General features: G+C 35.5%; 2 protein-coding genes and 1 long non-coding RNA gene across 5 annotated transcripts; 2 read left to right on the top strand and 1 right to left on the bottom strand.

Annotated features, from left to right (window-relative positions):
* Nucleotides 1-442: 442 nt before the first annotated feature.
* LOC124438936 (transcriptional enhancer factor TEF-1-like) lies at nt 443-8,571 on the bottom strand. 3 transcript variants are annotated; one of them, XM_046989131.1, is made up of 13 exons: nt 8,464-8,571; nt 7,988-8,284; nt 6,078-6,142; nt 5,896-5,961; nt 5,615-5,785; nt 5,333-5,488; nt 5,200-5,268; nt 5,019-5,078; nt 4,770-4,940; nt 4,641-4,699; nt 3,077-3,158; nt 2,854-3,006; nt 443-1,490 (listed from the first exon to the last, which is right to left on the bottom strand). In XM_046989131.1, the coding sequence occupies exons 2-13, from the start codon at nt 8,169-8,171 to the stop codon at nt 1,377-1,379; spliced, it is 1,350 nt and encodes a 449-aa protein (XP_046845087.1). In that variant the 5' UTR covers nt 8,172-8,284; nt 8,464-8,571; the 3' UTR covers nt 443-1,376. The 3 variants fall into 3 exon arrangements, with proteins under 3 accessions (XP_046845087.1, XP_046845089.1, XP_046845088.1); XM_046989133.1 differs by having other exon boundaries at nt 5,899-5,961; XM_046989132.1 differs by lacking the exon at nt 443-1,490 and having other exon boundaries at nt 2,715-3,006.
* On the top strand, nt 1,488-2,946 carry LOC124438941. Its single transcript, XR_006946220.1, has 2 exons — nt 1,488-2,197; nt 2,759-2,946. It is a non-coding gene; the product is annotated as an uncharacterized LOC124438941 (long non-coding RNA).
* A 514-nt stretch (nt 8,572-9,085) lies between the features above and the next one.
* Nucleotides 9,086-12,248, top strand: LOC124439383 (NF-kappa-B inhibitor-interacting Ras-like protein 1). Its single transcript, XM_046989607.1, has 9 exons — nt 9,086-9,112; nt 9,499-9,538; nt 10,996-11,063; nt 11,146-11,241; nt 11,458-11,502; nt 11,592-11,684; nt 11,759-11,852; nt 11,926-12,012; nt 12,084-12,248. Exons 1-9 carry the CDS (start codon nt 9,086-9,088, stop codon nt 12,176-12,178), a joined length of 645 nt encoding a protein of 214 aa, XP_046845563.1. The 3' UTR covers nt 12,179-12,248.
* The last annotated feature ends 7 nt before the right edge of the window (nt 12,249-12,255 follow it).

The following is a 12,255-nucleotide window of genomic DNA, read 5'->3' as shown; positions in this document are numbered from 1 at the left end:
TAATTTAAGTAATTTGCTCATCTTCCTCATTCAATCAGAACTGCAGTAAACGAGAACCTTCGTTCGGTTCAAAGCAAAAGGATTTAGGAAAGTTTCGCGGGAACATCTTGAATTGTAAGTTGAAATATTGGTTCTACCTAGGTGGTTGTGCGATCTTCTCCATTTCGTGTTATTTTGTGTCTTCTTTTCCACCGCTTGTTGCAACACATAATATTAATTAAAATTATAAAATAAACACAATGAAACGCGTGCGCTGTTTGGTCTAGAGCTGTGTTTGCATAAGCCTGTGCAAACACAGTAAACATCTTTTATTTCTTAAATTTTACTAATAAGAAATTCAAAGACAAACAACCCATCTCATTAATCCGCCCCGAGATGATAGGAAACAACGAAAAACAAGTTGAAAAAATTTAACTCCATTTACACGAAATAACGTCGTCCGTCTTATTCAATGTTTTATATTTTAAAAATACGAAACAAAAATGATTAAAATTGTACGTACATCGCACAGAGTTCTTTCTTGAATACATATATATATATGTATATAATATATAAACATCCATTGTAAAAAAAATGCGTTGCGTCTTTGTTACGCAAGTTTAACAATAAAATGATATGAAATCGATATATACACTAGAGATTGCCTACGTAAAATGGCACAAACTTAATTTAAGACACCGTCTGTCAGAGACTTATCTCCTAAATTATTCTATTGCAATCCCACAGATGTGAGGTAAAAAATATATAACCTACTGTAAAATGTATAGGAGATCTAGTCTCGGAAAATACGACAGTGTTTGAATGCCACAGTCGTTTTTTGACACGCTTGCCTGAAATTTTCTCTAAAACACCCATCGACTGAAGGGGTGGTGTGGTGTGGGTGGGGGGCAGGCTAAGGATGTTATAGAACATTCTCGCAGTGTTAGTGTTTTTATTGATACTGGTAAATACTGCAGGGCATTTTGTTTTAAGCAAACATACAGGTGCGTGAAAAAAAACGCGACAGTGAAGATTAAGACACTGACGTTTTCACTTTTACTGAGTAAATACCGAAGAAATCTTCTAAACAACGAAAAAGTGCAGTAAATGTTTCACTTATAGCAAAAAAATATGAGTTACGTCGGTTGTATATAAAAATTTTGTCGTCTTTTTGTTATGTCGACGGAATGTTATGTAAATAGTACGAAATTTTATACGCATTTGATTTATCCTTATTCTTGTGTAGGTCTACATGTGCTTGTGCTCATCGTTCTTATATGAAAAACAGCTCATCTCCAAGGTTACGTGACGTTGACGTCATCAACCGAAGTTTCGCTACCTTGATGGGATTGGCTTTTGCGTGTCGACAATGTTCTTTTTACCATGTGGACAGCAGTTTAGTCTTTGACCAGTCGATACAAATGATGCTGAGCTCCGTGCTCACTTGTCGATACTTCGAAAACGTACGAAAGACATAATAGAGTGTCCTGAGTATCCCTGTTTGTCACCGTCTACACACAAGAAGTATGAAGATATAGATGAATGACTCATTAGTTGAAAACTGCTTAACAAATTGTCCTGAGTATCCCTGTTTGTCACCGTCTATACACAAAAAGTATGACGATATAGATGAATGACTCATTAGTTGAAAACTGCTTAACAAAGTGTCCTGAGTATCCCTGTTTGTCACCGTCTACACACAAAAAGTATGAAGATATAGATGAATGACTCATTAGTTGAAAACTACTTCACAGAGTGTCCTGAGTATCCCTGTTTGCCATGGTCTACACACAATAAGTATGAAGATATAGATGAATGACTCATTAGTTGAAAACTACTTCACAGAGTGTCCTGAGTATCCATGTTTGTCATGATCTATACACAATAAGTATGAAGATATAGATGAAGGACTCATTAGTTGAAAACAACTTAAAAGACTGTCCTGAGTATCCATGTTTGTCATGATCTATACACAATAAGTATGAAGATATAGATGAATGACTCATTAGTTGAAAACAACTTAAAAGACTGTCCTGAGTATCCATGTTTGTCATGATCTATACACAATAACTATGAAGATATAGATGAATAACCCATTAGTTGAAAACAACTTGAAAGACTGTCCTGAGTATCCATGTTTGTCATGATCTATACACAATAAATATGACGTTCTGTATGAATAATGGATGAAAGAAAAAGACGACATCGACAATCCGAGGTGAGGAGTTTCATCATAAATTTATCAGCAGAAGTGAACGCGTCAATCAGAGTTCAACTTCCATTGTTTAACAAAAAGGAATGGATAATGTAAAGTAAATGTTTCACCTCCAAAAATGCATGAAAAATTGCATGGGGCGATTGCATGAAGCCTGGATAGAGTCATCCATTGGATAGCAACTTTTTAAAACTTTTAAAGAACCTTTTGAAAAGCAAAAAATATAAGATTCGAACTGAGCAGTCACTGAGATAAAATGCTGTTTCGAAGATTACGAAATTTCTTTGTAGTATGAAAAATATTAAAATCTTTTTTACAAGTTTGAAAATTTTTGCTATCCAATGGATAACGCTATCCAGGCTTCGTGCAACCGATCCTAAATTATTATTTTTTAACATACTTAGATCTCAAAACACCTTCAACTGAAAAATTTCATTCATAACTTATATCATTTTCATGAAAATATTTTTCACCGAAAATTGAACTTTTATAATGTATTTTTTCTGCTAAATGTATCTACCAACACAAACTGCCTACTGCCTAAGTTGTCATGCTTAATTTTAGGTATACATATCAAATGGCTGTCATCCTTTAAACGTCGTTATCACGTGACCATCACGTAAGTAATGTAGCAATTATGTTGTAGTAATATGACTAACCTGTAAAATAGTGAAGTTCTCCAACACACTGTTCATCATGTATTTCTCTGGAAGTTGTTTAAGTTTGTGTATAAAGTTGATCATGTATTCGCACATTGGCGATCTGATTATTCTGTAGACGAAGCGACCATTTTCAAAATGCGCATATTCCGTCTGCAAAAAAATGGGGGGGAAGTTTCGTTACAGGGGGGAAACCACGTTTAAACTCGGATGTGCTACATACTTCGACTTTCTCGACGACTTGTTTCCCAAAGGAACACACTTTAGTCGAGCACGTTATAGTCATGTTTTCACTGGACTCGTATCTGTAAAATAAAAAAGAATTATATATGATTGACTTTGCCATTTCCTGCATTACTTCAATAAAACTCTGCCTTTTATTATAAGCAACATATTTTTAACCACTCGCGTTGTTCTGGCCTTAGAGTTTTATTTCTGCTATATGTATGTGAGAGCACTGAGACATTACATAATTCCTTTGAAATCTATTTTTGCAGTGAGTGAGAACACAGGAAAATTTACATTGTCGGACTAATGCTCACTTCACACAACATGAACTAAGCTGTGTTCAAAATTTACATTGGCGGTACTAATGCTCAGTTCACACGACATGAACTAAGCTGTGTTCAAAATTTACATTGGCGGTACTAATGTTCACTTCACACGACATGAACTAAGCTGTGTTCAAAATTTACATTGGCGGTACTAATGTTCACTTCACATGACATGAACTAAGCTGTGTTCAAAATTTACATTGGCGGACTAATGTTCACTTCACACGACATGAACTAAGCTGTGTTCAAAATTACATTGGCGGTACTAATGTTCACTTCACACGACATGAACTAAGCTGTGTTCAAAAATTACATTGGCGGACTAATGTTCACTTCACATGACATGAACTAAGCTGTGTTCAAAATTTACATTGGCGGACTAATGTTCACTTCACACGACATGAACTAAGCTGTGTTCAAAATTACATTGGCGGTACTAATGTTCACTTCACATGACATGAACTAAGCTGTGTTCAAAATTTACATTGGCGGACTAATGTTCACTTCACACGACATGAACTAAGCTGTGTTCAAAATTTACATTGGCGGTACTAATGTTCACTTCACATGACATGAACTAAGCTGTGTTCAAAATTTACATTGGCGGTACTAATGTTCACTTCACACGACATGAACTAAGCTGTGTTCAAAATTTACATTGGCGGTACTAATGTTCAGTTCACACGACATGAACTAAGCTGTGTTCAAAATTTACATTGGCGGTACTAATGTTCACTTCACACGACATGAACTAAGCTGTGTTCAAAATTTACATTGGCGGTACTAATGTTCACTTCACACGACATGAACTAAGCTGTGTTCAAAATTTACATTGGCGGTACTAATGCTCACTTCACACGACATGAACTAAGCTGTGTTCAACCAGGTTCAAATAAACCCAGGTTAACTTTTTTGCGTGTAAACACAAGAAACCCAGGTTTAAACTGTGTTTAACTCAACCCATCTGAAGAAGTGGGTTAATTAAAATCAGGTTAAACCAGGGTTAGTAGTGTTTACACGCAAAGAAATACCGTGGGTTAATTTAGACCAGGTTGAACCCAGGTTAGTTTATGTCATGTGAATTAGGTTTTAATAAATGTGCTGGCTTTGTTATAACGTAATACCAACATATACTATATTTAGTCACATACTATTGTTGTTCAAAGGCAATAAGAAAAATTTTCCCAACATCTTCAAAGAAAAAAAATATGGTGAAACGTAATATACACTCACGTGCTGGAAACGCCGTAAAAAGATCCGGATTCATCCTTCACGTTGGTGTTTAGATCGGCCTAATAATCGAAAACAATTGTTTTGTAATGGTCGAAAATGCTTGGAAATTATTCCTTTTGCACGACTTACCCAAAATTTCACAAGAAAGAAAACAGACTGTGGTCCTTTTTCGTATAGTTCACGTAAACCACCTTTTTTATCGGGGAATTTGTCGTAGATCTGTCGAATATCCACAGCCTCGAGGATGGAGTCTTGAAAGTTCACATTGGGACCGAGATGAACAAACAGATGCTTGTGGTACTGTTTGGAAACACAAAACACATAAACAAAAACATTTCCGTATCGGTAGCATTTCTAACATGGAGATGCATCTCTCACCGAATCTGCTTTCATTCCAGTTTGTTCAACAAACGCTTGGAAATCAATTAAACGCAAGGGCTAAAACAAAACATTGACATTGTTATTCATAACAAACCAATTAAAACTTGGTTCCAGGAACATATTTCGTATGTATGTGTATGAGTTTTAATCGTTACCAGGTGTTATTGGTTACCCCTACCATATTTCTACTTGACCAGTTTGAACTTCCGCTCATTGTTAGTTGACTGCCAGCAGCATATGGAGATCGCTAAACATGAAGGATGTAATGTAAAACATTTGACGAACCAACTCTAATGTCATAAAGAGCTAACCATTTCGTCACTACTTGAGCTGACGCTATTACTGGGCACCAATGCTGAGGACGATGGTCCGGGACTTCCACCAAACAGTTGTCTTGTGTGGGTTGTCGGTAGACCACCATACGAGGTTGGGGTGCTACCTGCCTGCGAACCTTGGCCGCTCCAATACTAAGAACGTAGAAATAAAAATCTCACTGCGTTGTGGAAAAACAGCTAAAATAAATCACTCGCTACTTTCTTCTACAGCATTTTATGTCATACGGAAGAAAACTTGAAAAGTAATGAGGAATGTACCGGTGTGCTCGGTAATGCTGGTAAGGAATGTGCAGTGTGACTACTGCTATAATGGTCGTTGTAGTTATTCGATGGAGGAGCGTTCTTGTTATGTAACACAGACGCGGAGACAATTTGTGCCGAGGACATGGATGCCATAGTCTGCAATGCCTTGTCTCTTGCAGCTTGATCCTATTAAAGATGATGACACGAAAAAAGTTATCACACAAAGGGGAATTTTTCGTAAAATTTATCTGTAAACACAAGTGTATGATTGGACTTACGCAGCTAGGAATACTTACTACCTTCAATTTCGATTGTATTTCCCTTGCTTTTTTTCTAGCCAAAACTTGAATATGACTAGATACCTAAACAAACGATTATTCGTGAAGGTGTATTGCTTTGATAATGATATCGCTCATGAGATAAGTGTTTTACATGATTTGTCGAGGATTAAACTTGTTTAATCAAAAAATTCAAACACCTGTTTTCTGGTCCTCGTTTTGCCCGTCCGTAATTTAATATATCGAGCAATCAGTTCGTTGCGTCCTGAAATATTCAAAAATGTATAAAAAAAAGTACACGAAACGGTTTCTGTACAGAATCTAACGAGACCGTGGAAGCTGGTATGAATAATATACGACAAAATTAATTATATAACAGCTTTACTCGGGATTTAAAAAGAACACATTTCTAATTTTGTTAATGTAACAATTCACCAAAAATTACAGAAAAAAGCTAGTTGCAGTTTTTTCTTATGGGATTAATCAGCTACGTTCAGGTGAAAAGTCAAACATATTTGCGGTCAATTCGCCTCATACCGTAGAGTTTAATTTGAGTGTAAACAATCGACGGGATAGTATGATATTTGAAATCTGATGCGAGATTAATTTGCGGTTGACGTTATTATTCTTAAAGAAAAACTGCGATAAATCTCGATTTTTCTTTGCCAACATCTGTAGCAGCGTTTTATTTTATGAACAATCAAGAAAATTGAAAGCTTTCCGGTTCGTTCAATAAACCAACACTTGGGTTAGATGTTTGAAGTATCATTAGGAATCACTTAAAATTTATCAAGAAGGTTGCCGATTTTCAAACGAATTTTCCTTACTGATATTTTCAAATTACGGCTGTAAAAAAGTACACATTCGTGTACAAATAATTCGGTGCCTTTGGGAAATTGTTTAATGGCAATGTTCTCAACATTTGCATATTTATATATGTCAAAAATTTTTTCCATTTGACTACTGTCAACCATCCCTAGGGACTATAATATGGTACAAAATATTGGCAAATAGAATCAGTTTTCGCCCTTTGTTAGTTCTAAATGTTTTCGGAAACTTAATCGTGACGAAAGCGACATCTATTAAAGCAAATATGGTCTAGTTTTCACGACCAATTTGTAATCCATGCGACAGACACGAACACCACAACAACAACAAGAGGCAAACAATGGCAAAATCAACTGCGCTTTAATGGCTGTCCTTTCTGTGGAAAGAACGTTTTACTCATACCCAAACACTTGGCAATGGCAATCAAGAAATGTGAAGCACATTGAAATTCCAAATATTTCTGTGTTTTGGAATGTATGCGATGCATTCAACGTGTTTTAAACTAGTTAAAAAATCTAAACATTAGAACCACTTCCGTCATAACACATCGAAGCGGCCATTGTGAAACGTTGGCTTCGCTGCCTACAACTTGTTTGTCGTTCATGTGATCTCAATTCTGACATTTAAGTTTAAAGAAATGTATAATTGATTAATTCTATTATACATTTAAATGTAAACTTGGTCAACCCTCAAGTGGCCAGTTATTTGCGCCGAAACGCATATCGAAGAATCAAGAACTTTTTCCCTATTTTTCCTACACTTTTTTTTGTCCAGTCGTCATCCAAAGCGGTATGAGATGGCATTGGGAAGTATGGCCAAGACAAAAGCAGTAAATGAACAAGTCGCTTCGCCTCAATCAAGCTGAACATGAAAAAATGACAAGACAACAGCTCGAGATTTATTCAAGGTGTTGTTTTTAAACGCTGTGAGTTTCCACTCGAAAAGGCTTCATAATGTGTACTTCAACTCATCGTTTATGAAACAGAGACTTGTACACGATGAAACAAGCGACGTTAACGACGAATATGAGATCTAAAGAACGACGAGTTTGATCTAAAGAACAACGAACAACTGTGATTGGAGACAAAGATAAGTTATTTCTAACCGAGCAGTAACGTCTTAACCTGATAGCCATAATATCTAAATAACTTACAGCTGGTGGGTGAAGTCGTCATTCCGTTCAGTTTGGATACTTATAAGAGGGTCATATTAACGTCAAACGAAACTTCGAATTATTCTCACAGTCGAAGACACAATTAGTGGAAATTGAAATTCTACCTACCGTACATCTTCCCTTCGTCAGAAAGTATAATTTTTCTCCTGCCACATGGCGGATAAATGGCCAAAGCTTCTTGAAAACTTTGTTCAATGTCTGGCGACCAAACACCTTCAGCATCAGAAGCCATATCCTCTGGAGATTTTGCTTTATCTTCCGTACCAGACATGTCTAAACCGTCCGAGTTCATAAGGAAAATCGGCTCGAATCCGTTGCCTATTTTTCGAATTTTTACCGAATTTAACACTTTTGTTTATGTACAATAATTTGCAACACTGTAGCGCCACGATCCGGAAGCGAAGTCTACAAAAATGAGAAAAATGTGAATCATTCATATTAGATTTAGAACCTGAAAGTTTACTGGCCATGTACGCGGCTACTTAATTCAATACGCGCCTGAATGAGTAGCGAAAATCTTAAAATTCCTCCGCCATTATGCTCAAAATTTTGGATTACGAATACGCAATGTCACGCTTGCCTACCTGAATTTATCCCTCTTTAATAGAATATGGTACTAATATGAGCAGTTAACTTTGATTGTGGATAAACTAGTTATGTTCGGAATGAGTAGAAAGAATGCACGGCTTGCCTCTCAGTAAACTGCAAGTTAGCCCGTGCAATAGGGGTGGCTATTAGCGATTGTTTTAGAAAGGCTTTCGGGAGAATTTATGCCCGTGTCTCGAAATAATTCATTATTTGAAGCACAAATATCGATTGTCCGATTACTGTTTTACCATTTCCGAAATGGAAATGAAACAATTAACGAGGTATTATACTTTATTATTCTTTAGAGAATGTTTGTGTTAATTTTAAATCGAATATTATTAATTTGCGACATTGATATTCTCACAACATGTTGCGAAGAGGAGCTCGATGTTAAAACATTCCTAATGTACGTCATATGACCAAATATGGTCAAGGGAAATCAAGCAGCTTCGTATTTATTTTTTGACGTTTCGACCTCTGTCAACTGTCGTGGTGTAATGTTTTACTTTCATTGCACGCTCTTCAACTATTGCTTTATCGTAAACAAACCAAAATTAGACGATCGAAAGTCTAGTGCGATGCTTGCATATTTGTTATGTAATGTTTTTACTTATCTTAATGGAAATTAAACTAGACCATCGGAATGTGAGCAAACTCAAAGAGATCTTAAAAAATAAATTGTCTTATATTGTGTAATGTTATGAACCCCTTGTTATCCATAGAAAAAGGAAAATTGGCGAATTATATGCAACAAATTTGTGTGTTTACTTAGAACATATGTGTCCATGTGAAATATTTTGTAAGAATTGCTCGAATATAGGATTGTTGAAATTTTCCAACTAATTATCTCACAAGTATGGTACAAAAAATATTTCTCGGAACGCTTTTTGAAATCAAAACAATTTTTCAATTTTTGAAGCACGACACGCGTTTCAAACATCTTGCAATTTCAAACACTCCCTTAAATAATTTCCCATTATTTTGGCGCAATATTCACATACTCACGTGATAAAAACGTTAATCTTTTTCAGAGACGTCATAAAATAATTAGAATTATCATTCGTGTCCCAGGTGAGTGATTTAGATTGATTATTAAGGTATTTGCTGTGCCATTGCCTCTTGGCATGCAATACTTACCTACAATACAACAAGACTTATCTTTTTTAATTACCTTTCGTATTTAGAGATTATATAACTGCACGGAATCTTTCGGACATGATAAAATTTTTGCATGATATAATTAAGGCTCGTTGAATAGATAATCGTGTTTGCAATTCTTACCTCCGTAAACTTGTGAATCTGGGCTTCAGTTAAAGACTTTTCTGCTTTTAAGAATTTTGCGCGCCAAACACAAATTCCACTTTCAAACAAGGATCTTTGTATGTCGAAACATACATCAATGCCTGTTGCACATATTGTTTTGTGCTTTCCTAAAGCTCAAGATTAGGAAACCAGAACTTCATAACTGTCCAAAATGTGTATTAATAGGCCTGCAGTTTGTAAATTAGGTATTAGACAAGCTTCAATCCGTTTAGCTAATGATCCCAGGGCAAGGACGGTATGATCGGAATTCGTCGGCTTAGAATACGAACAGTTTTAGACCAAATATGGCAAGAATGGCGCAAATTATGTAAATCAAGGTTATAAATAACGTTTCGTCTCATGCGGCTTGGATGTCGCCCTCTTTAGATGCCACTGTTCAGAAAGAAGATTGAAAATTATAAAGTCATCATATTATCTGTTTTAAGAGTAAACAAGCTAGAACATTTCAACACGTTATACCATGGTATGCATGAACTGATTGCATGCCGCCTTTTCAAATCACAATTTTTTCAAAAAATGATGAATGATTTATCTAGCGCGTCTTAAAATAACTGTGGATTAAAATAATAATAAGTCAATAACATTTGACGTCAATGCAACATTGACCTCATAAAACTTATTGATAAACTTTAAAAATATTCGTGTAGATTTAAGATGCATGCAGCCCGTATTTTGATGGTATTATTGTGAAGCAATTCAAAATTTCAGCGAAATGATTTGTGTTGTAGATAAAATAACCAGAGAGACTCGCATTTCTATTTTCAGTAGTGAATGAGGTTTTGTAACATTGAAATTTTTTTATTGCTAAAATGATGCATTAAAACTTTTACTTCTCGTTTATATAGTTGTACGAAAAATATTTTAATAAAACAGTTGGAATTCTGGAATTTTTAGCTTTTAGTTCATGGAAATGTCAAGGCTCAAAATTGCTCACTTGATTGTGTTCTAAATCATTTTACAAGAATATTTTAAAAACAGCTTTGTAATCTATCTGACTGGCTGTGGGTCTGACATCTGCAGCAAAGTACAAATTTCTTTCGGTTTACCACTTCAAACACTTTCCAAAATTAGTAAAGTTTTCCAGGATTGGGAAGAAATAGAAAGAATTTGCGTCGCACTAGTTGGCCCCCAATCCATCGCTCGGTCAAAGGAAAAGCGATCGTCCACTTGCACAATGCCAAAATGTAATAAAATTGTTGTTTTAGGTTCGAAAAAAGTTGGGAAAACAGCCATTATTGAACAACTAATCCACGGCCATCATATTATTGGATCGGTATGTGAATATATTATTCACAACATTTTATTTGTGCTCTTCGTCTGCTCGCAAAATCATCTCGCTACTCTTTCTGATTGAGGACCTACATCCGACCATTGAAGATATTTACGATGTTTTGATTGAAAACGACCAAGGTATAAAGGAGAAAGTGAGAATATTGGATACTGCTGGACTTGTAAGTACATCGTAGCACCAAATAAAGTACGGTCCTTCGTTTATGGTATGCTTCACGTTTGCCCAAAACAATGATATTCTTTTGTTTATACTTGTCCGGCATCATTGATATGCAAAATATATTTTAATAAGCTCATTTTATAGATAGCAGCTTATTGCATTAAAACACACAAGTAGGAAAATCCTAGACAAGAATGAATTGTTATTATATGTTTAGGAGACAAGCAACTCGGATCTCAGCAAGTATGCCTCCATAGCTGATGTAAGTGAAAAGGCAATTTGTAAACAGATTTCATTGATCTATATTGATGCACCTTTGTCATATTAAAAATATATATTGTCTGTGCCTAGGGTTTTGTATTAGTCTATAGTGTAACCTCGATGAACTCTTTGGATATCGTTCAAAATATTAAAAAAGAAATTGACAAAAAAGGAAAAGAAGTGGTAAAAAATAATCATGTATATTTTAATGTCATGCTCCAGTGTATGAAAATAGTTTTTTATGCCTTACTGCTCAGTGTCCTATGATTGTATTGGGTACCAAGACAGACATGTTGGAGGAACGAGAATGTGATTACAAATCTGCATTAAAATGGGCAGAAAATGAGAAAGGTATGTCTAAGCCTAATCTCATGAGAAATCACTAATGATCATTTCATGTTGCATTGTCTTGCATCTCCTTTAGCGAAGTTATATGAAATATGTGTTGGGGATAGACATGCATTGAAAGAATCATTAACATGGCTTGTATCCAAGATGTCATCTCCTACAGGTGTGTCAAAATGTGTCATTGTGTCATGAAAGCAAGCAGTTCTCACTCCAGAATGGTAATTTTATTTTTAGGTAAAGGTTACAAAGGTGTCAAACCAGATAAGACATTCCTTAATATGAGAAAGACTGGTAGTCATAAAACATTGCCCAAAGATACTACCACCTGAGATTCAACATACATCTTGTATACTGTAAATAGTTTTGTGTGTATTAAACAAACAGTTGTTGTTTTGTTTCCATGTTG

This window comes from Xenia sp. Carnegie-2017, unplaced genomic scaffold (genome assembly GCF_021976095.1).
Source record: "Xenia sp. Carnegie-2017 unplaced genomic scaffold, XeniaSp_v1 HiC_scaffold_19, whole genome shotgun sequence".
Lineage (NCBI taxonomy): Eukaryota > Metazoa > Cnidaria > Anthozoa > Malacalcyonacea > Xeniidae > Xenia > Xenia sp. Carnegie-2017.
The sequence above is the reverse complement of the archived record's forward strand: the minus strand, read 5'-3'. Positions and strand labels throughout refer to the sequence as shown.

Excerpts from the sequence above, each read along its gene's own strand:
- LOC124438936 (XM_046989131.1), bottom strand. The coding sequence starts at position 8,171 with ATGAACTCGGACGGTTTAGACATGTCTGGTACGGAAGATAAAGCAAAA. Across the intron at positions 5,489-5,614 it reads CAGCATTACCGAGCACACCG|TATTGGAGCGGCCAAGGTTC; the intron begins GTACATTCCTCA and ends CTACGTTCTTAG. Across the intron at positions 1,491-2,853 it reads AGAACTTCACTATTTTACAG|ACGGTGACAAACAGGGATAC; the intron begins GTTAGTCATATT and ends TCTTGTGTGTAG.
- LOC124439383 (XM_046989607.1), top strand. The coding sequence starts at position 9,086 with ATGGAAATTAAACTAGACCATCGGAAT. Across the intron at positions 11,685-11,758 it reads ACAAAAAAGGAAAAGAAGTG|TGTCCTATGATTGTATTGGG; the intron begins GTAAAAAATAAT and ends CTTACTGCTCAG. Across the intron at positions 11,853-11,925 it reads ATGGGCAGAAAATGAGAAAG|CGAAGTTATATGAAATATGT; the intron begins GTATGTCTAAGC and ends CATCTCCTTTAG.